This window comes from Diachasma alloeum, unplaced genomic scaffold, assembly GCF_001412515.2.
Source record: "Diachasma alloeum isolate Michigan unplaced genomic scaffold, Dall2.0 Dall_scaffold_00196, whole genome shotgun sequence".
Classification (NCBI taxonomy): Eukaryota; Metazoa; Arthropoda; class Insecta; order Hymenoptera; family Braconidae; genus Diachasma; species Diachasma alloeum.
Window position 1 is genome coordinate 966,689 of NW_021680361.1, and position 26,381 is coordinate 993,069.

General features: G+C 38.4%; 2 protein-coding genes across 7 annotated transcripts in view; one reads left to right on the forward strand and one right to left on the reverse strand.

Moving 5' to 3' along the window:
* Positions 1–26,381, reverse strand: part of LOC107048707 (disks large 1 tumor suppressor protein) — a 616,903-nt gene that overhangs the window by 328,680 nt on the left and 261,842 nt on the right. The window lies entirely within an intron of this gene.
* LOC107048718 lies at positions 8,469–10,532 on the forward strand. The gene is made up of 2 exons (XM_015272056.1): positions 8,469–8,727; positions 9,853–10,532. Exons 1-2 carry the CDS (start codon positions 8,560–8,562, stop codon positions 10,348–10,350), a joined length of 666 nt encoding a protein of 221 aa, XP_015127542.1. The 5' UTR covers positions 8,469–8,559; the 3' UTR covers positions 10,351–10,532.

A 26,381-nucleotide genomic window follows, 5' to 3' on the forward strand; every position in this document is an offset into this window, starting at 1 on the left:
TCAAATTTACGGGTTAGTCTTCCAAATTTTTGGGTTAGGAATAGTCGTTAATAAAAAAATTTTTTTCTTCTCGTATACCCTTTCGGGTCTTTATGATTTGTTCCCTTCCCACCCCCCAACCCCCTGTACCACATTCGCCGAAGGACAAGGAAAAACCTCATTTGAGGGAAAAACCTGCCCAGTTACAGTCGTCTGTTGCGAAACTCCCGCTCGACAATGAACCCGTGAGATTTAGAGTGGCACAAATTTTGCCCCCCCCCCCCAGCCGGGAATCGAACCCGGGTCTCCCAGATGCTAATCCCACACTCTAACCACACAGCCACCGCCGTCGGTGAATAGTCGTTAATAAATAGTATCTAAAAAATCCGAGTGTGCGATTTCTGGATGGTGTCTGCATATATGTATTGATGTGCGCCAAAACTGTAAAAATTACGTTGCATACCACCAAAAATTATCCCAGTGAACGTGAATGTGATTGTTGAATCTCTCTACACCCTGTCCCAAAACAACGCACTTTATATTTGAGGCTAGAAAGAGCGTGAAATTTGGAGTCGAATGTTCCTTTTCAACTTTGCTATACGATCCGCCCCCTCTGTCAAGTTATTCAACTTTGAAGTTGACCAACCACTGCGTTGCTCCGCCCACTGTGGTAGTGGTTCTCAACTTAATCGTTTTCAAATGATAAAAATTATCATTTTGAAATTTTATCTCCATTACTCCGGACATGAAACTAATGAATTATCATTTTTTTACTCATAAATGACATCGCTCAGTGATCCTCGAGTATACCGACTTCACCTCGAAAATCAGTCAGAATGCTAAGCGATAAAAACTTTTCCTAATCGCTCTGCAATAGTGCTGCCTCAACATCTAAATCGACTTCTAGTGATGAAAATTTGGTACTCCAAATTAAGGGTCCAAAATTAAGAGTCAGAAAGGAAGCGTCAGAATAAGGGTTATGGGGATCATGTGGGGATCATCTGTGAATCATATGGGGGTTTGCGAGCGGAGCTAGCAGGGGGCGTAGCCGCCGACTATTGTGTGTAATTTTTCTGTAACGGAGAATTATTTTTTACCGAACGCCTTCGGTAAAATTTCACTTCCATTGGTCTCCATAACCTCCAGATGCGTGCAAGGAAAAAAATACTCTAGTAGTATGGTAAATTTTACTGTACACAGGAGGATAATTTTCCCATCCATAAATGTGTTTTATTTTTACTAAACGAATTGTAAAATATCCTCCACATACCGGTATTCTTTCATTGAATTACATTTCACTCCACGATTACCTTTTGCACAGTAATTTGCCACGATTTTCTACATAATTTTTATCCAACTTTTTTCTCCGTCCAAGAGCGAATAGACGCCAGATATCTCCTCATTCCAGAATATCGAAGTTATCTCCATTAATTCGCCATTCTATTTGACTAAAATCTATCGAATTGACTCGGTATCCGGGACAGATATCCAATTCCCAGTACGTCCTCTTGTCCATTCTGCGATAGCTACATCGGTAGACCGCATGCAATCCCACGGCTGATTGACCAAGTTTTACAAGTTATCCGATCTCGCTGTAGAGTAGAGACTGTTTGAATAGAAAAAGAAGGCATGGTATTATTGTTGCGAATGAAATATAATGGAGAGAGTGACCTCATTCCTCACACAGTGGACCAAGGCATTACGGATGGATTGTCGTAGTTTAGTGGAACACGTGGCGCAGTTCATTCAATAGGAGAAATGAGATGGCACCCCCACTCGTCTAACCGTACGTCTTAGCTCCACCCACTCCGTCACTGAAAACGTTGCTGACCCTTATATCAGAAGATTTTCTGTTGCCTTCGAATGGAAACATTGTACTCGTTCCAATTTAAGTTGTCAATGTTTTGCGCTATGTCAACCCATTATGGCTCCTATATTCTGATAAGCTAATTTGTAGACGTTTTTCGTATCTGTACATGTAACGAAATTTTTCACGAACGGTTCGGTAATGGATCGACCAAATTCAATCTTTTTTGTCAAATCTAGAGCACCTGACTTCACATAAGAAGGTTCACCCAATAATCTGACTGGACTCTTCCATCATCCATCCATCTCCCAACCCAAACCACTCCCGTTCCAAAAATTTCAAATCCGCACAACTACAAGGATTTCCGCCGAACCAATGATAACAAATAGTGTTGCAAGGCATTAAGAGTGAAGTATTGTAATTCAGTTAAACACGTGGTCCATTCAGTGGGGGAAATGAGGCTCCCCCACTCTTCCAACCGTAGGTTTTGGTTCCGCCTATTCCGTCACTGAAAACGTTGTTGACCCTTATGTAAGAAATTTTTCTGTTGCCTTCCAATAGAAGCATTGTAATCATTCCAATTTAAGTTGTCAATGTTTTGCGCTATATCAACTCATTATGGCTCCTACATTCTGATATTGTAATTTTTAGGCCTTTTTCGTATCTGTACATGTAAAGAAATTTGTCACGAACTATTCGCTAATGGATCGACCAGATTCAAACTTTTTGGGCAAATCCAGAGCACCCGACTTCACATAAGAAGGTCCACCCAACAATCTAACTGGGCTCTTCCATCATCCATCTATCAACCACCCCAACCGACTTCCCCTCCAAAACACCTAAATTCCCATAGTGCCAGGAATTCCCCCTACCCAATGACAACTTCATTCATAACCGTTGGTAGACCCGTCTCCTTACAAATGCCACACAATCATTGATAAATAATCAGATATCCCCGGAGACAGACGAAAGACGTCAACAGCCACTCAATTCCCACCCTAAAATGCCTAGCCCTCAATTAATCAATCTGACGATCCCATTACCCCACAAAAGCCCCCAATAAGTGACTCCTCCTTCCCACCTATTCTCGAAGCCCCTCCACGATATTACAGCATTCGACAAAGCACCCAAACACCAAATGAATAATTCCAAAGGTGAAGGCACGGCGGAGAAGACGCACTTGTGCTCTAACTTGACTCCTAAAAAATTGAAACGTAGATGTTTTGCTCCTACCTTTTGTCCCCTCCTCGTTTTTTGTTTTACGACATTAGGTAGCGCTCCAGACGTACCCCCTCTACGTGACTAGGCTGAAATGCTCGTGGAATCCCTCAATTATTCTACATCCGAGAGAAGAGTCTTTTGGTCTGCAGGAGACAGTCGCGTTCAGGGCTGTATCCACTCGTCGCTGGGAGGGGGGGAGCATTCGTGAAAGATTCGATAAATTTCAATGGTCCAAATTGAGCTTCCGGCCGCGCGTCAAGTCCTTTCTATTTCTTTTCAGTGCCCCTTCAAACCCCCTTCAACATTGTCCGGAATCGGTTATTCAGGGAAGAATTTTTTTCATCTCGACATCAGCAATTTTTTTGTACCTCGGGATTAGGGAGAACGGAGTCAGCCGAAAAAAATTGGATTTAACGGAAGGGCTTGGGAGATAATGGGGTTGAATGGATGTAGTTATTGAGAAGATTCGGTTGTAGCGAGGGAGAGTGTAATTATTGAATTGGGGGTGTCATAGAAAATACATGAATTGATGGATAAAAAGTGATTTTTTCCGATGAGAGAATTTTGTATCGATACTGATACAGGTGTTGAGCATTCAATTGAGATCACCCGGATAAAAATGAAATGAAATGAGTCTGATAAGATGGTAGGGCTAAATGATAGGCAGATTTGAATCAAATGGGGCTCGGGTGAGGGTCTAAAATTCCGACGATGATGAGGAATGAATGAGGTTTAAATAGGGGTTAACTACTGCGACGATAATACAACGATGACGATCAGGCTTAAATGAACACTGGATGAGGGTGAAATACAATGACTATCACCAAAGTCAAATGAAAGCTCTGATAAGGGTCAAGTTCTGCGATGAATATAATCTGATCCTGGTGAATCTTATTTGGATCGTTAGTCTGACTCTCATTATAACCCTCATAACCTGTATTTTGACGCTGGTGACCCTTAATTTCTGACCCTTGGTTTTTCACCTCCATGTTCTTTATTTGGACCCTTAATCTGACCCTTCTTACCCTTATATGGGCCTTTGATCTGACCTTTATGACCTTTAAGCTTATAACCCTTAATCTGACCCATGTAACCCTTAACCTGACCTTCGGGACCCTTAATCTGACCCTCATGACCCTTATTCTGACCCTAGTAACCCTTACGTTGACCCTCGTGACCTTCGTGATCCTTAATTTTTAAGTCTTAATTTCGAGTACCAAATTTTTATCACCAGAAGTCGATTTGGATTTTTATAATATAGAGAGATGATGGAACATTGGAAATTTGCAAAATTCATCATAAAAATCAAATCAACAGATATAGCTATCGTAGTTATCGGTGAACTTCCACAGTGTGGCATTGAAACTAACATTTTAAGCTATACTTAACCCGAGTCTGGTCACCTGACGGGAAAATGCGACTTTAGTCACCTTCGCGGGAGAGTGCCGCCGTGTTATTTAGGCTCCAGCGTTGCCGAATCCACTCTACACTTCCCGGGCGCGTTTAGCGAGTTCCCAGGAACGTCGCGCAACAGGCAATTTCATTTAACACAGGAAAAAATTGTTCACCTGTTTCAAATAATTTTTTTTCTCCCAGAATTAAAGATATAATATTGAAAAAAAATACTAGAATTTTCCAGATACTTCAATTGACGAATTCAATTTTTCTCAAATTTTTCCGGTCAATCAGTTGATGGCAAGGTGAATAAAAGGACGTGTTGCGGCAATTCCCTCGCATGGTGACCAGTCTAAGGTTAAATTAATTTGAAGCATGATATATCAAGATATTCCCGGAATTCCGATTTTCAAAAGATACAAAAATTTTGCCAATTTTTATATAAATCAAAACAACGATTATTGCTGTCGTTTTCATCTTTGAACTCCGTCAAGGGCATCCAAATAAATTTTTTAAGCCTTTATTCAATTAATTCATTTTTTATTACCGTGGGACAATCAATTTTTTGAAAAATTCAAAAATAAAAAAAATTCTTAAACAAATTAAATTTTGATTAATGTCGATGGATAGGGCTCAACAATACCTCAATTTGAGAGAAAGAAATGATTTAATTCCATCGATTCATTAGCGAGCAATTGAAGAAAACCTTTATCACCCTTTTTGGATCATAATGGGTCGATAAAACACAAAAAAACTGAAATTTAAATTTGAATTTAACCTCTCACTTTACATCATGACTTGTACAATAATCATGAAAAATGAAACAAATACACTTGTCCTGAAATCTCAATTAATCCCCACTGATCCGAAATATCCAATCTATTTCTCCTAACTCGAAAAACTGAAATCCTCAATCATTGTTCCAATAATCATGGACTTTGAAACAATCCTCCTCTGAATTTCATCACTAGACTCATCCCTTATCCAACAAGTCACCCATTTTACTCTAACAGTACAGTACAGTCAGACACGTCAACAATCTAGATTTAACTTCCTTTTCCTCCCAGCGTTTATTGGATTCTTCGAGTAACACCCCTCCCCTTCCCGTCAACCTTCGTCTGTCACATTTCATTGTAATTCTGAAGTTGTCTGCAGCAAATATTATTAGAGCTCAACTCTGTCAATAGTTTCACCAATCAAATACTTCATCATTTCGGATGCTCATCCAAAATTAACGTGTAAAGAACTACTGGAGGATGCACATTTGATTTTTAAACGGTAAATTGTAAATCGTTGAGCACATAATGATTCACTGATTCACGAAGAGAGAATATTCGGAGTGGTTTATTTATGACTCAGCGCTCTGTGTGAAAACCGCAAATAAATGGCAAACACGCAGCTATTTATCAAACTTGTAGCGTCGTACCTCGGGTTACACCAACTAATTACGAGTACACCAGGTTCGTATTAAACTTACATGGGTGGAAAAATGGTCATTAATATTCGGGATATCTCGACTTTCATTTTGGAGTCGAAAATTATGTGGGGGTGCAATAAAATGGGTTTATTAATTTTTGAGAGGAACATTTGGCGAATTCATGGAGCCATTCACTGATTATTTCCAAACAAATTATATTGGGAAATGATGAATTGATGACAGGTCGCATCAATGACGTCAGGGGTGAAACTAACAGAAAGGGTCAAATGAGGGTCAAATATTCAGACGAGGTTAGATGGGAGGAAAAATAGGCATTAATATTTGGGACATCTCGACTTTCATTTGCAGTCAAAAATTATGGGAGGGTAAAATAAAATGAATTTATCAATTTTTGGGAGATGCAATTGGCGAATTTATAGAGTCATTTATAGAACAAATTATGTTAGGAAATGATGAATTGATAACAGGCGCCATCAATGACGTCAAGAGTCAAACATAGAGGAAGGCTCATGGGAAGGAGAATGTCAAAGGTCGAGAGGGTCAAATATTCAGAAGAGGTTAAATGGGAGGAAAAATAGTCACTAATATTTGGGTCATCTCGACTTTCATTTCGGAGTCAACAATTCTGTGGGGGTGCAATGTCGTGGGTTTATGAATTTTTGGAAGAGGCAATTGGTAAATTTATGGAGTCATTCGCTGATTATTTCAAGACAAATTATGTTGGGAAATGATTAATTAATGACAGGGAGGATCAATGACGCCAAGAGTAAAAAATTATGTGAGGGTGACATCTTCATATTGACCCGTGTGAGGAGGAGAGGTCAATTTTTTTTAATCTTCATCCTCATGAGGTAGAGAGAATAATATTGAAAGGTTCAACATTTCAATATCGAGCTGTCACCTTCACGAGCGTCAAGACTGAAATTTCGACCCTGTTGAGAGTCAAAACATTAAATTAGACAACTGACCCTCAGGTAAAACACATAATTAAACGCAGCGTTGCATAATATTGCAGCAACAATAAGGGTCAAAATTACCGTTGAAAGACCCTCATGAACATTAAAATTTCAATATTGACCTTATGACCTCACAATATTAAAACTTTCGAACTTTCAATATTAATCTCTGACTCTCATGAAGAATGCATCTTCACACTGACCCTCATGGGGTTTTGAGAATAATATGTAAAGTTTCACCGTTTCAATACTAATCTTTCATCCTCATAACAGTCAATATTGAAATTTCGACCCTCATGAGGGTCGTCTGCCCTTACAATTAAAATGACCGTGGCGTAATATTACAGCGATAATAAAAGTGAAATTTGTTTAATTGACATTTGACCCTCATAAGGGTTAGGCATTACCCTTGAAGGTCAGACCCTCATGAATGTGAAAATTTCAATATTGACCTATCGATCTCACAAGATTGAAACTGTTGAACTGCGAATATTAATCTTTGACCCCCATGAGGGATGATATCTTCATATTAACCCTTGTGAGGGTGAGGTCAATATTTTTTCATCTTGACCCTCATGAGGATCGAAAATAATGTTCAAAGTTTCACCATTTCAAACCCGAGCTGTCACCCTCACAAGAATCAATATTCAAATTTCGACCTTCATGAGGGTGAGGTCAATATATATCTTGGCGCTCATGAGGTTTAGAGACTAATATTTAACGATTCAAAATTCCAGTGCTAATTTTTCACCCCCATGAGAGACAATGATGAAATTTCAACCCTCATGAGGGTTAAAATTTCAACATTGGCTTTTATCCTCACAATATTGAAATTCCGAAACCCTCAATATTAACGTCTGCTCTACATGAGGCTGAAACGTCAATATCGACATTTTGACCCTCATAAGGCTCATGACCCCAAACGTCAAGATTGAAAATATGAATAACCGCAAATCTATAAAAAACCATTCAATGTCTCCAATATTACTTTCCTCCAACCTTCTTCCCAACAAAAATCACCGCTATCGATTTAACCTCATTAGCCCATAATTCCCTCCACCAAACTTAAGTAATTACCCAAGAAAAATGTCTCTCTCCTAACAAACCTTATATCTCCCTGCATCAGATTCACTCCCATCGTGTGAGTAACATCAGCTCTCAGTTTCAAAGACTGAAATTTCTCTCGTCAGACACATAGAAAGCCCGTCCAAGATACAAGAACAAAGACAAAAAACAAGAGAGACTAAATGGTGGCGTCTGGATGGAAGAAAAGTGGACTTCAAAGGACCTCTTCACCTATTCCAAAGAACATTGAACCGAGGTACAATCGGAGTGCTCGTTAGTACCTCGATCTCGCACTATTTAATTAACAATTATCAATAACCAAAAAAAAGGAGATAACAAAAACATTCACCTCAATTGTTCTCTGCTAACGAAAAATGGATAAACAAAAACAAATAACTGTTTTCAGTTGCAACTGGTGAAAATTTTTCTCTGTCAAGTATTCCGTTTGTTTCACGAGGCCATTTCCTCCAGTGCACCTCTGATTCTTGGGAGAAACTGAATAGACAATGTACACATTTCAACAAACAGAATGAATTGTTTACCTGTAGCCTCTGCCCTCGGCTCGAGTTTCTCGATTTCAGTTGGTACTCTACGTTCAATTGTGAAAATACAACTCGAGTTTATCTTCACGTGAAAAATAAGAGTATATGGTGGAGGAGAGAGGTAAGAGGAAGTGAAGTGAATTATTGTTTGGACTCATGGGGGCAAGTGCATCGTCGTTGGAGGAGTGCGAGGGGGGGTTTACTCTGGAGGGTATGCTGGAGCAGACCAATCGAATGTTGCGTGAAGCGACGGAAGTTATTAGTAAGTGTTTGCAGATGGAGGAGAATGAATTGGAGGATTTTGAGAAACGGGCGGTTACGCAGGTAAATAAATTGTTTTTTTTTATCGGGATGGGTTTGCAATGGGAATAGTTGTTCTTCTGGCATAAATGTATGACAGGATGATATTATGTGGCTTTCATAGAGTGAACGGGCAGTGGTTGTCAAGTGTGATTGAGTTTTCGTCTTAAAAAAAATTATTTTTAGAGTTGGTGAGGGGATGACTTTGTCGGTCGATGTTTCAATTTTTAGGGAGGGAGAGCAATCGAGGATGAGAGGTCAATATGAAATTGAGGCTCATCTTGACAGTTTCAATATTTTCGACCTCTCACTCTGATAAGGGTCAGGCATTACTATTGAGCGTTGAATCCTTATGAGGGGCCAAATTTCAATATTGACCTCTCATCCTCACGATATTGAAATTTGTTAACCCCTAATATTAATTTCAGTCACTAATGAGAGTCCAACGTCAATACTGAAATCATGACCCTCATAAGGGTCTGAGATTAATATTGGGGATTAACAAAAGCGCCAATACTGAAATCTTGATCTTCATGAGGGTCAAAATTTCAATATTGACGTTTGACCCTCGTGAGGCTCAGTGATTCATATTGAAAGTTTTAAAAAATCTAACCTTTCGCCCTCACAAGAGTCAGTATTCAAATTTCGACCCTCATGAGGGTCAATAAATTTAATTCGGTGTCAGACCATGATACAACAATCATAATCAGAAGGACCAAGGCGTAATATTGCAACAACAATGAGGAGAAAAATTTTCAATATTGACGTTTGACCCTCGTAAGGGTCAGACATTAATATTGAGAGTTAAAACCTCATGAGGGTCACAATTTCAATAGTGATCTCTGACCATCACAGTATTGAAATTTTTCAAACCTCAAATATTAAACTAAGACCCTTATGAGGGTTAAAAATCAATACTGAAATATTGACCCTCATGATCTCGAACTGCAATATTGAAATTTAGATCCTCATGAGAGTCAAACGTTGGAATTAAAAATATAAGAACATAGATTCTTACGCCTGATCGAGTTTTCGTCCTTAGAGAAATTGTTTAAAGGGTTAATGAAAGAAAGAAAAAAATGTTTTTAATTAGAAACAGCTCCTCTGTAAATAACCTCTGGTAATAACCCCATTTTCTTATTCCCCCAGATAGAGACAGCATTCCAAACCATTCAAGAAAAACTATCCGAGATATCGAAGCGTGGAGCAATAGCACGTGAGTGCATCGATCAAAAAGCATCAGAATTCTTAAAAATCCGTACAACAATGAAAAGTAACCTTCTTGACTGTTACAACAAGCACAAAAAAGCAGTTGAAAAATTGAAAAATGAACGTTCCTCCATGCACAATGAGGCGAGTCAATTCAAGAACGATGCACAAAAGATGCTGGAGAGTTGTATGACAAGTGAAGATCGTCTCAATTGTCTGAGAAGTAGTATCGCTGAATTGGCTAAACGAGGAAGTGATCTATTGAAAAAGTTCGATGCACTAGTCAAACTAGAAACTGAGACACAAATAAAATGGGGTAAATTGGTGGTTGAATGCGACAAGAAAGCTATAGAGGATGCACAGAAGCAGGCAACTAAAATCATTGAGGATATCGTAAAATGCTGTCTAGGTGCTGGAAATACTCTGACCAAATTATAGAGGTGCCTCAACTTTTCTTCATCTCGCACTATGATGAAGAGAACTGACAGGAGCAGGATTCACTTTTTGTTATGATAATTCTTCTTTGAAAAGTGCTTTTCTTCCCGATGATAGCTACATTCAGAATTTTATTGCCGATCCGAGATGCTGCAGTACTTCATGCAGGTCAGCGGACGTTATGACAAAAATATAGAGTCAATAGTGAACTTTCCTTGCTTTCCTATTAAATGAAAAGATTGAAATCAAAACTACCTCGAGAGCAATAAAATTCGACAGAATATTTTTCCAGAAACATTTTTCTGCTTTCACAAAGGGGGTTGAATCCCGTTGCAAAGAAAACTTGATAAGATTTTTTTCATCAAATATTCATTTGTCTGAGTCGATGAAACGAAGAAGAGGAATTTCACCTTTTACTGATCCAATGCGTCGGAAGGATCGCCGAGTTTCAATTGTCCCCTTTATTAGTTTTCCGTCCGCTCTATTGCTGTTTTAATATTCTCAACTAGAATCGTAAACTATCCCAATAAGAGCTGAATTGTGTCACTGGAAACTCCAACACTGCGGGATATTTAATTGATTTGGACACCGTGAATTCATACGGACTGCGGTGCTATAAGGCAAGTTAGATCATACTTGGAGTTTTCCCATAGGATAGAACAGGAATGCGACCGCCCGATAGAAATTCTCAGAGTCCCAGTGGGGGGCTATGCGGTCACTGGCCATTGCACGTCGGTGTCTTTTAATTGGACTGAGTAGGGACGGCGAGTTAATAGCGATATCTTTAGATTATAATGCTTTTCTCCGTTTGGTGAGTGATGACTGCGATTTGTCCATATCAGTATGCTCATCTTTTCGTAATAGATAATTGTTACCATTATCATCAATTGATAGATTGAATGGCTCTGTTGGCTAATTAAATTTGATTCTGCGACATCTGACAAGGTCAGATGAATATGATGATAACCCAATCGGTCATGCTTTATTGAACTTGGAAAATAAGAAGACTTCCTGTCATTTGGTAATTGCTCAACCACATCCTCATCTTGTGTACCCTTTCAAACTTGATATTTTTTATAGCGGTCTATCGTCAAAAAAAGCTGATGATGACGTGATTGATATTACCTGTTTTATTTTACCCTGTTCCATGCCATTTTTCTTCAAATGAAGCTGCCGTTATGATGCCTGTCATGGCCTCTATTATGATCTCCGTCATAATCTCCATTATGATGGCTGTCATAATCTCCATCATAATCTCCGCCATAATCTCCATCATGAACCCTGTCGTGATCTCCACCATGTTCTCCGTCACGATCTCTACCATAATCTGCATCATCATCATCTGTGTCATGACCTCCGCCATAATCTCCATCATGATCTCCATGACGATCTCCATCATGATGTTCATCAAGAACTCCGTCATTAGCACTGTCATGATATCCATCATAATCTGCGTCACGATCGCTGTCAAAATCTCCATCATGATCTCCTACACGATCTGCCGCTTGACCCATCGGATTCCCCAACATGAAAACTACCTGATTTTCATCAGACAGTTCCCATGCTGCCTGATCGAGGTCTGATAATTAATCTGTACCACCAACAATATCACGAATGATCTAGTTCATTAAATTAGATTTACAAATTCAAGCCGGAAAGGTAGTCACAGTAATGTAAAAACCCATAAAACGGAAGAGACAAGAAACATCACGCAGTAAAACCGTCTGAAAGGATTTCAGAGCTTGCGCCCAATTTCTACAAAAAAGTTGTTCTAATTCCTTTTCATCCTTACACCCAACCAAAAGAGCAAAAATTCTCCATTTCAGCTAATTCAACTCAAGGCTCTCGTCTCTCTTGTTTATTTATTTTAATGAGAAAATATTTCACTTGATCTCAAGCTGAGTCACTCTCACTAACAGCAGCCAACTTCACTATTCCCTTCCCGGAAAGTACAAAATCCCGAACACTCTGCCAGACACTATTGCTACTCCCTCACGACAACGATCTGCGCTCCTGAATTTTTTTTCTACTTTATTCCATTCTGCATCTCTTCCATACCCCTCATTTTTTTCTTCTCTAGTTACCTTACACAGTACTCGGGGTAATGACTTTTTTCTTCCATTTTGTAATAAGAAAAGTCCACTGGTGAAGTAGCTACTGGTGAATATGCAAAGTATTACTGAACTTTTGACTGCCACGGGGAGAATAAGAGGAGAAGAATACTTTTATTAAACTTTTAAGATCCGCTACGGTCTCTTTCATATGGAAATAAGAGAACTCTGTTGACCGCCTCCTTCACCATTGGCCCTTTTTACGTTGAGCGAGTCAAAGACTAGAGCCCTTCAAATTCGATACTGGAAAACTTGTGAAAATTGATATTTCCATCGTAAATACTTTTCAGATGACAGTTTGTTGTACGTTGAACTGTGATACTTCAACATCAAAGAAAAATTTAATGCAGGACAAAGAATTCAATTTTCTATTTTAATCATGTAAAACTTGTTGGAATTTCTTTGAGGAGTGAAATATCAATTTGACATTGTGAACGGATTAACTGTCAGAGGAAGCTGTGGAGTCGACGAAGCGTTGAAGAGAAAATTAATATTTTTTGTGTAACGTAAAAGCTAACGGCCAAACCAGCGGAAATTTCAGGAAAAAATTTGGATGTTTGATTATGTCAAATATCTGTTTTGTCAGAGATACTTTCCTGGTAATCATCGTTATCACCATCATCATCATCATCATCATTTCCAACATCACAATTCAATTTTTCTCCATTCGCATCCACCGAGAAATAATTTGACTCTTGCAACTATCGGAAATTCTTGCGGTCCCAGCCACATCACGTACCACGATCTACCATCGCATCCCTGCAGGTGGACAAATGTCTCCCTGAAATTCGAGTACACCCTCGTTCCCTATCCACCATTCGCATTATTCCCCACGTAGCAGGATTAATACCAGAAAACGGTATTACACATGTAATTTAATGTATTCCAAGGAAATTTAATCCACCGCATAATACCAAGGAGATGCGGTAATGTCTAGCGCTAAGTAATGCCTTCGTCACGTCATAATTTCTCTCCTCACCCGTGCTCCGTCTTCTGCACAGATGAAAGACCGAAAAAGGGACATCTAGTCAGATAGTGTAAGATCCTTCTAGAATTGCTCGTCTCACTACCGAAAGATTAAGACCAGGTAGCTGAGTTGGTACCCAACAGTTTCAAGTATTTTCACCGTAGGCTTTGGCTTCACCGAGACTAATTAGTTAATGAGACAACTGCTGTGGCATCTCCCTCACTTTCACTGCAGCATCTTTCTCGGGTAAAGAAGTTAATCACCGTCCAGGGTAGAAACGGCACAACTTGGTTTCTCGCTGTCACCTCTAATTAGACTCTCTGTGTCAAAGCTGACTTCAGATATACGAATTTCGTTGCTTACTGGAATGAAATTTTGGGCTCCCTGTGATGAAATCCTATCTAAAAAAAAACATGAGCGACATTTCGAATTGAAAATGAGAATGCGCATATGGTGGATATCTCGAACGAATGGAGAAATTAAGGCGGTGTTCATGAGGACAATCGATTTACGTCGAATTTTCATCAAGCCCGCCTACATCTAAGGTTGACCGAGAAAATAGCGTTTGATTAATGTGACATTTGTTTTTGTTTTTTAAAGAGATTTTGCAAGTTTTTTTTTTCAAAACGGCCATGGTTATGCTCCTGGCCTTTTATTTCTGTTTCCCGAAATGGAATGAAAACAATTTTTTATTCTTTTCCGCTCACGAACCAGGACGTTCTATCGAATTTCAATCCCATAACTTTTGATAATTTATTTACACTCGGAACTCAATTGAAAAATATCTGTGGAATTTATCATTCATGCACCAAATTCAATTTGTGAATTCCCGAGCTCCCTCCTTGGTGCGTGTGGTTGTATTGCACTGCTACCAACTCCGTAACAAAAAACGATAGGAGATAACGTAGAATGCTAGCATGTGCATATGAACCCGTTGCTATGTGCGCAATTTTTTGAATATTGATTCGAGCAAAACAATAGTTACATTAATTGAGAAAATTGGGGTCGATTTATATAATGTGAGTGAATTTTTCATGTAGCTTACGTTTTATTAAATGGATGATTTGGTGGTAGTGGAGGGGGTCGTTGCTTCATGTCTAGATACACAGCAACGTTCGGCCACTTTTGTACACTCAGAGTCAAAACTTTTCCTTGGATGATACGTTACCGCGTATCTCGATTCATCGCGCTATCTACAAGTTTGAGTGCCAAATTAAAAATGGGCTATCGAAAACAGAAGAAGTAGCACTAATTTCATGAACGAAATTCTCAGATTCAATAGAGTACTGTTATAGAATGTAATTATACAACAATTCAATGTGAATGAATGCTAAACCCTCTGGAGTTTCTTCGGTCTCGGTAATCGAACTCACCTCTCAACTGTATCACAAAATATGAAAAAATCCCGGTAGATTAAATCCATCAAAGCCCTTTTTTTGGTTACAAAATATACTCCCAGGCCACCAACACTTTATATGTTATCTGTGGAATATTTTGTGTTATCTACTACCCAGTATGACTCACCGACTGCAGTGTATATATTCATGGGGTAGCAAATATTCACGGGTACACGAATTCGGCAATATCCGTCATCCAGCACTCTATCTCCTCTCTCTTTTTCCCAACCCTTCCCCCTCGTACTCACTGAGGGATTTGTAAATTATTGGAGTCGACGTTATCACAAGTGGATACGAGGCGACAACGAATCGGATTGCCCGGTAATTGATCGTACGTAACCACGGATGTAACAGTGTATGGGGAGTCTTTGCCTTCCCGTGATATTGTAAATAAATTTGTTATCTCAATCATAACTGGAACATTGTTGAAAATATTTTCTGGTAGGAGATGCGAAATGGGCCAAGATTGCCCGAGGGTGGTCCAATGAAAAAAGGCCCGGTGTTGATCAACATTGGGCCATCCTCGACCTACCCTGGGTCTTCTCATATCCTACCACGGTTGTTGGAGCTGTGGCCCAGATAGAAACTCTGGTAAGAGATGATGACTACCGAGATTGCCCAAGGGTGGACCTGCCCTGGCCTTCACTAGGCTATCCTTGATCGATCCTGGCCCATTCCTCAACTCTTAGAAGGGAATCATCGTGTGCGCCACGGTAAGCAGAGGGTGGTCCAATGGGCGAAGATTAGCCGAGGGTTGGCCCATTCCTCAGTTCCTAACAGGGATCTAACTTCCGTCTACCAATCTTAGGTGGCCCAAAAATGGTCTAAGTATCGATACTCGCTCATCTTCCAAGCTATGATTATCCAGTGCCAACATAACGCTGGCGCAACAATACCTCCGGCTAACGCGATTAACTGCTCATGACAAGCCACTCCTGCTCTTGCCTCTTGTCAAGTAATCGAGACTCGACCAGCCGATTTTGAAGAATTCGACTCTTGTCCTAAACTGTGCCTCGACCACCGGTAAGGTAGGGAAGGGCCAAGCATCGACTCTTCCTCCTCTGAAGAACTGAATAGCGTAACCTTGGCACAATGTCGGCTCAATCTCGACTCAGTGTTGACAACCAAGCTGTATGCGTTGTTATCCCACTCAGCGGCTAAAGGAACTACTTATGACTCCAAGACTTTCTGTGGCGTTATTAGTCACAAATTGATGAAGAACTGGCCAAGCCAGTCCTGCTGTTGCCTCTTGCCAACTAATGGAGTACTGGACCAGCCGACATTGAAACATTTAACTCATTGTCCTAAACTATGTCTCGACTACCAGTAAGGTATGGAATGGCCAAGCATGAACTTACCCTCCTCTGAAGAACTGTAATCTTGGCAAAATATCGGCTCAACCTTGGCCCAGTGTTGGCTACTAAGCTTTATCCGTTGTTATCTCATTCTGTTGGATCTACCCGCGGATTAAGCTTAGTGCAAAATCTTGGAAGATTCTCCACACTTGGGTAAAACCTGGTTTAACTCTAGCTTGCTTCTAACTTTCTGTTAAAAGAAAAATTCTTTCACGACTGCAAGTAGATTCAATCAATAAAAATACATAGAGAAAATTGAAGTTTTCTAGAGGTCAATCTCCCCAATATTCCAATGGGTCTCGCCCACCAAAAGATCAAAAATATCAATCTCCGATCAAAGAAAGCGTCAAGGTCTTTCCCAAATTCTTAACGACTGTTCCCATTCCACATACAACAAAGGAAAAAAGTCTGAAAATCTACAAGCGCCATATACGCCCCCTCTCCTCCATTTTTATGCTGATTTCACAGCACTTTGGAGCTCAACGGGTCAAGGGGCGTTAATAAGAAGCTGTCGCAGCTGGATGAGAGGGTCCGCTCTACTTTCCCCCAACCATTAGAGCTCACCCCACCGACCTAAACCTGTTTACCCAAAGCCCTCTCCCACGAGGATCTCAAACACACCTACCCACTATAACAGTCGTATATTTATAATAACTCACCTGACGCTAATGACTCCGTCGAAATATCCAGGAATTTCCTTATTCAGTTTAATTATTTTTCAGAGGTAGAGAGCTGGTAAAAAATGCTCCTAACGAAGTGAATTTGGGCGGAGCTATATTAGATTTGAAAGGAAATTGCTTTGGGACATCAATTTAGAGGGAAATAAATTAGACCTGCCTCAGGACTTAATTGCACGTCGTCATCACGTTAACACTTACTGCCTGTGGTGTTTGCGTCAACGAAAGCGTGGAATGATATTCCAAGATATTAGTTTTTAATCTAATCTTTTCTTTAAAAAAGCATGAGCAATATCTCGAATTGAAAAAGAGACCTCGACCATGGTAGATATATCGATATATCGTCTTCTGTTGATTTTCCATGAAGCCCGCCTAATTAACAAAAGAGAATTAAATACCATTCTATGAAACATGAATAGGCGAATTATAATTGTCCAAATCGTTTAAGTTCATTTACAAAAATTTTCTTCGAAGAAAGTTGACTAGAATTAATGGCTAGAATTATGAGATGATTTCACATTTGTGACTTTAAAGATAGGAGAATCTGAAGACAACATGAGAATGATTATAAACAATTAATTGGAAAATGGAATATTGAATCTGACAGGAAAAAAGGCATGACGAAAGAGTATCAACACCTCTCGGTACTAGTCACCTATATTTTTCATTCATAATCCATGGAAATACTCCCAACAATTACTTCAATAATAACATTTAATCAATTTTTTTACTCGCAGCCCCTGAAATTTGCTATTCACTCCAATAGATTTCAATCAAACCTGGGAATGTGCAGTTTCCAATCAAGGTTTCAACGTTTGTCGGCTTACCGAATATTAAAATCCGCGTCCAAGCCGAAAAATCGTAATACACGACACGATTGATTGCATGTCGGATACAACTACACTGATACAGGCCATCCATAGACGGCCCCCCTGCATTCAGAACTACAACGGATACCAGTGATATCGGTGAAGTCCACTAGCTCGGAATGATGAAGAAGCCAGGCACCGAAATCCATTCGAGGTCACGAGTAAACGCCTGAAACTCCAGACACAAACCCGAGGGATTTCAAAAGCTCCTTCAACAAGAGAACTGAAATCCTTCATATCAAAATCAAGACTCAAGGATCATCTGTGTGTTGAGATTTAACTCCAGGAAGAATGTTTTATTTTTTATTTTATACGGTCGAGAGCATTTCGTCTTTTCATTCCTGCTGCATTATGCAAACCTAGGGGAAGATGGGAATAAGTATTAGAGGAAAAAAGATAGCTTTCACGTTGCTTTCAAAAGCCCATGGACACGGATACTAGCTCAGACGGTTGTGTTTTTCAGAACACTGGTGGAGAATAAAGAAAAGAGCAGAATAAGGGTAGTATTCGGTGGAAGATTTCTCGTGAGACACAATGCAGAGTGAATATCTCGTATTGATGTTTCTGGAAGAATGGCCTAATTTCATCTTTGAGATTGGATTAAGACTTTGCGAAGATGAAGTTTTAATTAAAATGCCAACATCACTTTGAATTGAAATCTGGGAATAATTAGTGAGATCCATAAATGGGCTATTGGATGATTAGAATCCGTGCGAGAATCGTCAGTAGAGACGTGACGATGTAGGGCAGCGAAGACATGAATTGGCTAGGATCGAATTTGGCCTGAGAGCGTGAAGACACTTGCGTTCTTTGCTTCCGAATGGAAGCTTTGTAATGGTTTAAATTTAAGATTTGGATTTTTTGTGTTATATCGACGCGTTATGATCCAAAAATTACGAAAGTTAGTGATGCCGCAAGAGCGCAAAAAAAACAAGACAAAAGAAGAGTACTGCTACAAGAGGCAAGACACGAGGGGGATTTTTCTCTTGATAAGTAGGATAAGACAAGACAAGAGGGAAATTCACAAGAGGCAAGAGAAAAAAAGAGATATGGAACAAGAGAAAAATAATTAATCGAAAAATTCTATAATATAAGGCGATTCGGTTAAATAAAATTTTATTTATCTCTGGATAATGTAAAGAATTATGTATTCCTCGATTATATTAGTCTTTCTTGCCGAATAGCGCATCTTTCATGATTGGTACTAGTTCACTCAAGGTTATAACTAACGTGATCATCTTCTAATACAATATAATTGACATAATTGAAACCTAATGAGGATTGCCTGAGAATGACTCGAATGGAGAAATACGGTATTAAAAAAATTAATACTTCTCTCAAGTAAATGGATATTTGGCAAAAATAATTTTTTTTCTCACTGCTCCAATGATATTCCCAATCAACAGATACTGGAAGATGAAGAGTTCGGAACAACTGTTAAGAATAATCGAGCGAGCTGAGAGGGTTGGAAAAAAGCACCCATTTTTTTCTTTTTTTTTTACGTTTTCTTTAAATGATGAAAAAGGCGTGTGCAAAATTTCAGACTGGGAGAATGGTTAATTTATTATGAATTTTTAAAAAAGTGGTCATTTAACCCGCGATCTTATGGAAATCACCAAAAAAACTGCAAAACCCAAGGAAAAAATGCAGCCAAAGTCATGAAACTTTAGACACATTTAGAACATGTGATCAATGATTTTTTGAGTGGAAAAGATTGTCGCCTAGGAGCATTGTTTATTAATAATAGCGAAAAAAGTACTGAAAAATGAAATTTCTGCGCACGCAGGCCAAACGCGCAGCAACATCCCAAGTACCAATCGGGTGAGGGTAGCGCGGTCAATTTAAACGTCTCTTGAGAGAGAGCGATAAAGCGGTTTGATTGGAGCTCCCTCGAGCCAGTGGTACCAGCTCCTCGTGAAAAAAAAACTACCGACGATGTTGCCACTGTTTCGCATGGATAAATGTTTTCATTTATTAAAAAAATCAATCTGATAACTATTCAATGTGTGAAACAGATACAAATAAATTTGATTAGCTCCAAAAATAATATTTAACCGGAGATACTCCCTAATATTGTTTGAATTTTGAATCCGAATGGGAAAAATTTTTTTGTTCGGCGATTGGTTTTCTGCAGGAAAACAATAGAAATCCCTCCGCCTCACCTCCTACATTTCCTCCTCGCCCGATTATCCTTAATTTCCCATCAAGCATTCGGTCTCGTTGTACCCATCAATGCTCCTCTGCCGCAAATACTCCAAGCAGCTCATTTGCTCCAATAGTCCTCGTTCACGTACAGTGCCCCTAACCATCGATTGTCATTGTATTTACATACAGATCAAGACCTCTCCCGAACATTCAGCTTTTACGGTGTACCACTGCAATGCATTCTATGACGAATCGTAAAGACCGAAGAATGTAAAGGGATGATGGTAGAGGGTGAATACTTGTATGTCGTACTGCACTTGAACGCCAGTAAACGAATCCCCTGTATTCGAAGGATGCTGGCTGAAGAAAGCAATTATCATATAAATTGCTCTCTCGCCTTACATTATATGCCATGTGCAAAAGCAGAAGGAGCAAAGCTTCTGTGATTTCGAATGCATATAAACCGGCAGAAAGACCGAGAAAGCCCAGAGGCAGCCTCTACCTCGTTGCGCGTTTAACGATGTCACCCTGTCGCTCGTTTATGATATCGTACGACGGAGCCTCCAATCTTATGATTTTTTTTTATATTTTGTTCGTTATCTATCACTCTCATAGTACTTTTATTACTTCACTACCGGCCGGGGTGTTGATGCCCTTTCATTAGGCTCTTAGTCCTGCCAGATTCGATAGTTCCTTTTTCAGTCAATTATTTATAATCGTTCTCATTGCAAAAAAACAATACGACCGATGAGAATTATATATCCAAATTTATCAGCTGTTAAATTTTCATATTACAATAAATGATGTGCTCATGTTCTAGTTCATATGCTCACTGAATAAGATTTTAATCATAATTACAATCCTTAAAAAACAAAAACAAATGGCTTGTAAAAAAACTGCGTGAAGGAAAAGTGTTGGTTGATTCCTACTGAACAGTAGAGATTTTGAAAAAATACAAGGAAATGAAAAAAAAAAGACAGGCATGTCAAATGAATGGCCATAAGACACAATTAGATGTCTATGAGAAGAATATCTCTAAATCGAATAAGGATTGGAAAAAAATTCTCTATGAAGTAAAAAATCAGTAGAAGCACGATCAATGTCCTTGGCGCGGATCAGAAGATAGAAGATTAAATTGATCACTAGACGGTGAGTTGAAAAACTCGGCATCAAGAACGCTGGTCCTGCTTCTGCTGATTTTTTACTTCGTAGAGAATTTTTTTCCAATCCTCGTTCGATTTAGAAATATTTTTCTCATAGACATAAGATTGTGCCCTATGGCCATTCATTTCACATTTGGTTTTGCTTTTTTTTCATTTCTATGTATTTTTCAAAAATTTCTACTGTTCCGTAAGAATCAAACAAAATTTTCGTTGGCGCAGTTTTTTTACAAAAACATTTGTTCTTGATTTTCAAGGAGATTTTGAAAGTTTTCTCAAAACGGCCACATGGTTATCCTCGTGACCTTTGATTTCTGTTTTCAGAAATGGAATGAAAATTATTTTTAATTTTTTTGCGCTCACGAAACAGGACGTTCTACTGAATTTCAATACCATAACTTTCAATAATTTATTTACGCACTGAACGCAACTAAAAAATATCTGGGAAATTTATCCTTCATACACCAAATTCAATTTGTAAATTCCCGGGCTCCATGCGTGATGCGTGTAGTTGTATTGCACTGCTACCAACTCGGTAACGAAAAAAATATAGGAGATAATGTGAAATACGAGAATGTGCATGTGAACCCGTTGCTATGCGCGTAATTTTTCAAATATTGATTCGAACAAAAAAATTGTTACATCAATGAGAAGCTTGTGGCCGATTTATATAATGTAACTTTTTTTTAAATTTTTATTTTACATCGCTTCGACCCGGTTAGGGTATACTGCGATGATGATCAAGACTTTAAATGGTTAGATCGCACCATTCTACCCGGCCGGGATTTGAACTCGGAACCTTTCGCATGTGACGCAACGAACTTACATATATAATGTAACTGAGAGTATTTTCATCAGTTTTATAGAATGGTATTCAATTGTTTTTTGTTTGTTTGCCGGGCCTCATGAAAATTCGACGCAAGACGATTGTACTCATGAAAACCGCTTGACTTGCTCCATTCATTGGAGTTATCTACCGTGTTCGAGTTCTCATCGAGATACGCGGCAGCGTATCGGCCAAGAAAAGTTTTGACTCCGATCCTACAAAACATCAGGCCGATCGCTGCCGTGTATCAATATACGAAGTAACTACCTTCTCCACTACCTCCGAATCATATCCATTAAATAAAATACAAACGTGATGAGCTACATGAGAAATACTCTTAGTTACATTATATAAATTGGTCACAAGCTTCTCATTGATGTAACTATTTTTCTGTTCGAAGCAATATTTATTATTATTATTATTATTATTATTATTATTTATTACTGCTTATAGGATACATAGCCCCATTGCAGCGGGGGAGAAATATGATACATATTTTTACAGAGAGTGTATAAGAAATGTGAATAAGCAACTTAGGAAGTACATTAAAAGTAATTAACAATATTTGATATCGATCAAAGTAAATAGAAGAAGAATAGTCAGCGACAGCAAGCTGGTTGGAACGCAGCTGTTAACATCAATTTGATCAGGCGTAGAAGCTGACAGATTTTTGAGAGGAACGTAGAGAAGCATTGTGCTGCTCAATTTTACGTCTGATAGAAAGACAGCTCAGAATAAATCTATAAATACCTTTATTTTCACTAAAATTCACATCAACACCTATAATTTTTTTGTTACGGAGTTGGCAGCAGTGCAATACAACCACACGCACCAAAGAGGGAAGCCCGGGAATTTACAATTTAAATATGGTGCATGAATGATGAATTCCACAGATATTTTTCAATCGAGTTCCGTGCACAAATGAATTCTCGAAGAAGCAAATTCAGTCGGAAAATCTTGAATAAACAATTAAAAGTTATTAGAACTATTTGTTTTACTTCGATTGTTAATTGGAAAGATAATTTATCGTGTGAAAAATAAATGAGCCGAATTGAATTGAAAATGAAAAAAATTACAGGATATAAAAACGATTCCTTGTTTATTTTGAAAAAAAAATGAAATCTCCCTAAAAAAACAAAAACAAATGTTTTTGCAAAAAAACTGCGCCAAGAAAAAGTTTTGTTTGGTTCTTACTGGGAAGTAGAAATTTTTGAAAAATACAAAGAAATGAAAAAGAAAGCCAAGTCAGCAATGTCGAATAAACGAAACTAGTGCACAATCAGATTTCTATAAGAGAAATTGTTTCAAATCGAATGAGGATTTTTTAAAAATTCTTGATGAAATTAAAAATTAGTAGGAGGACCAACGTTCTTGGCGCGGAGTTTTTCAACTCATGCTCTAGTATCAATCTAATTCTCCATCTGCTGATCCGCGCCAACGACGTTGGTCCTCGTTTTACTAATTTTTTATTTCATCAAGAATTTTTTTTAAATCCTCATTCGATTTGAAACAATTTCTCTTATAGAAATCTGATTGTGCACTATTTTCGTTTATTCGACATTGCTGACTTGGCTTTCTTTTTCATTTCTTTGTATTTTTCAAAAATTTCTACTTCCCAGTAAGAACCAAACAAAACTTTTTCTTGGTGCAGTTTTTTTACAAAAACATTTGTTTTTGTTTTTTTAGGTTTTCTATTCGAGATATTGCCCATGCTTTTCTTTAGAAAAGATTTTCAACGCCGAGATGATACGCAATGTGAGCCATCAATGGTAAGAGGACATTGATGTTTGTGATGACTGAATCACGTTCTGGTAATGGATTGCAAGGATGATTTTTATTATTCAATGGTGATAAAGAGGTGAGGACAGACGACTGCTGATAAAATTATCATTGCTTGTATTATCTCGAGATCTTCTGTACCGACTGGAAAGGGAGCTTACGATATTACCATCGGAGCGAGAGCGCTCTGGAGCAGACAGGTCGGTACAGTAGCAATCTCGTATTTTTGATGGTAAAGTAGGTATTACCATTGGAGGTAATGCAAGATAGTTGATTGGAGGGTGGCAAATGGTATTCGATTGAGACAATTAACGGGCGTGAAACTGTTTTCAGAGTTGGATTGTGAGAAGGGTGAGAAGTGATAACTATCATCGAGTGGAGCAGTCATTATGACCTGCCTGAGGGTTTCAGTGGAGAGAAGCCCAACTCCTCGCAACAGTTTATGTCACTTCACCCCTCGCTATTTCAAACTTAGTTCTTATGTAGGTTATCGGGTAACGGAAAGTTGAAAAAATTAATTCCATTCATTCTCATTAAGTCAGTATGCACGAGCGGACGTGCACCACATACCCGCATTATCTCCCGAATTTGATTAAGCCGAGTCTCGAGGCTAGATTTTTATGGAGTATTCGCATAGAAAAAAACTTCATAAATTGAGTCGACAGATCAACTTCATATGAGTAGGACTTAGGGTATTCTCGGTATGGGGTTAGTCTCTGCTACTATATTTTTGCTTCCGGATGGAAGCTTCAAGTATGAAAAAATTGAATAAAAAACCTTAGCGAATTCGCTAAAAAATTCTATTGAAATTCTCTAGAAATTCTATCGAGATTCTATTAAAATTGTAAGAAAGTTTCGTATGTAATAACAAAAAAACGAAGGAGTCAAGTTTTGCAGATTACAACAGTTCGTGAAAAACTTGTCGAGTTCGTTTGTATGCAGGGAACCTTGAGGGAAATACCTGATTAATTTTGAAGCTCGAATGGTATTCGGAAGAGAATTTCCGTGGTTCCCGGTAGCTTAGTCGGTAAGAGTGCCCGGCGCGTAACTGGGAGACCCGGGTTCGAATCCCGGCTGGGCGAATCGGAATTTTTTCTCTCTAAATTTCAATTCTATTTGAATTTTGGTTGGTCTTTGGTTATATATATATATGAAAAATTATCAGGTCAATACCGTTTTGACTATATAAAATAACTATATAAAAAAGCGTTGGTCTTCTTTCTACTAATTTTTTAACCTGATTAATTTTGAAGCTCGAATGGTATTCGGAAGAGAATTTCCCTTCCAAATTTCGGCCAAGAGAATTGCACTATGTGACAAAATCCATCTGTTAGTTCCAATGAGGGGCTCATCCGATCAGGAAATCTTTGGTTATATATATATATATATATATATATATATATATATATNTTGGAGTGAGAATTTCCGTGGTTCCCGGTAGCTTAGTCGGTAAGAGTGCCCGGCGCGTAACTGGGAGACCCGGGTTCGAATCCCGGCTGGGCGAATCGGAATTTTTTCTCTCTAAATTTCAATTCTATTTGAATTTTGGTTGGTCTTTGGTTATATATATATATGAAAAATTATCAGTTCAATACCGTTTTGACTATATAAAATAACTATATAAAAAAGCGTTGGTCTTCTTTCTACTAATTTTTTATTTCATAACGAATTTTTTTAAATCCGTGTCAGGTTTGAAAATATTTTCCTCATTGAAATCTGATTGTGCACAATGACCATTCATTCGACATTCCTGACTTGGCTTTCTTTTTAATTTTTTTGTATTTTTCAAAAATTTCTGGTTCCCAGTAAGAACCAGACAAAACTTTTTCTTGGCGCAGTCTTTTTAGAAAAGCATTGTTGTGGTTTTTTTAGGGAGATTTCATACTTTTTTCTCAATAAGCAAGGAATCGTTTTTATAGCCAATCTGGGAGCTACACTCCTTGTTTGCTCCGCTCGTCAACCCCCATATGACCCCCATATGATCACCATGCGACCTTCATGATCCTTATTCTGATCTTTCTACCCTTAATTTTGATCCTCGTGACCCTTATTCTAACTCTCGAGAACCTTATTCTAACCTTCATGAACCTTATTCTGACCCTCGAGACCCTTATTCTGATGCTCATGACTTTTATTTTGACCCTCATAACCCTTATTTTGGCCCTTATAACCCTTATTTTGACTCTGGTGACCCTTATTTTGATCCTTGTGACCTTTAATTTTGAATTTTGAATTAGTTTTTTATTTTCTATTCAATTCGACTCATTTATTTTTCGCATCATAGAACATCTTTCCAGTTAACAATCTAAGTAATACAAACAGAAGAATTTAATCGGTCTGGGATTGTCAGGGAAAAATCAAAGAATTACGAAAATTTCCTGGAATTTCGAAACTCAAAATTAGTGTTCCCCATATCTACCAATTTTTCGGAATTTTTTTAGTTCACAAAAAGCGAAGATTTCTTTAGGTCCACGAAGCAGTTTGAAGGTGAAACCGGAAAATGACATTTCATTTTGAAATACAAGGCAGAATGTATTGCGTTCAATATGTTTCTGACTTAATGATATGCATCATCAAGGATCGGCAAGAAAATAATATTCCCTAAGGCTATCCCTCCGCCACATTAATGATCACACACCATCACAGAAATGAACGAAAACCATCAAATTCCCATTACTTCGGTAATGTATAATAAACGATTGATGTACAAACGGTTTTTTAATATCATATTAATAGTTAGTGAAGAAA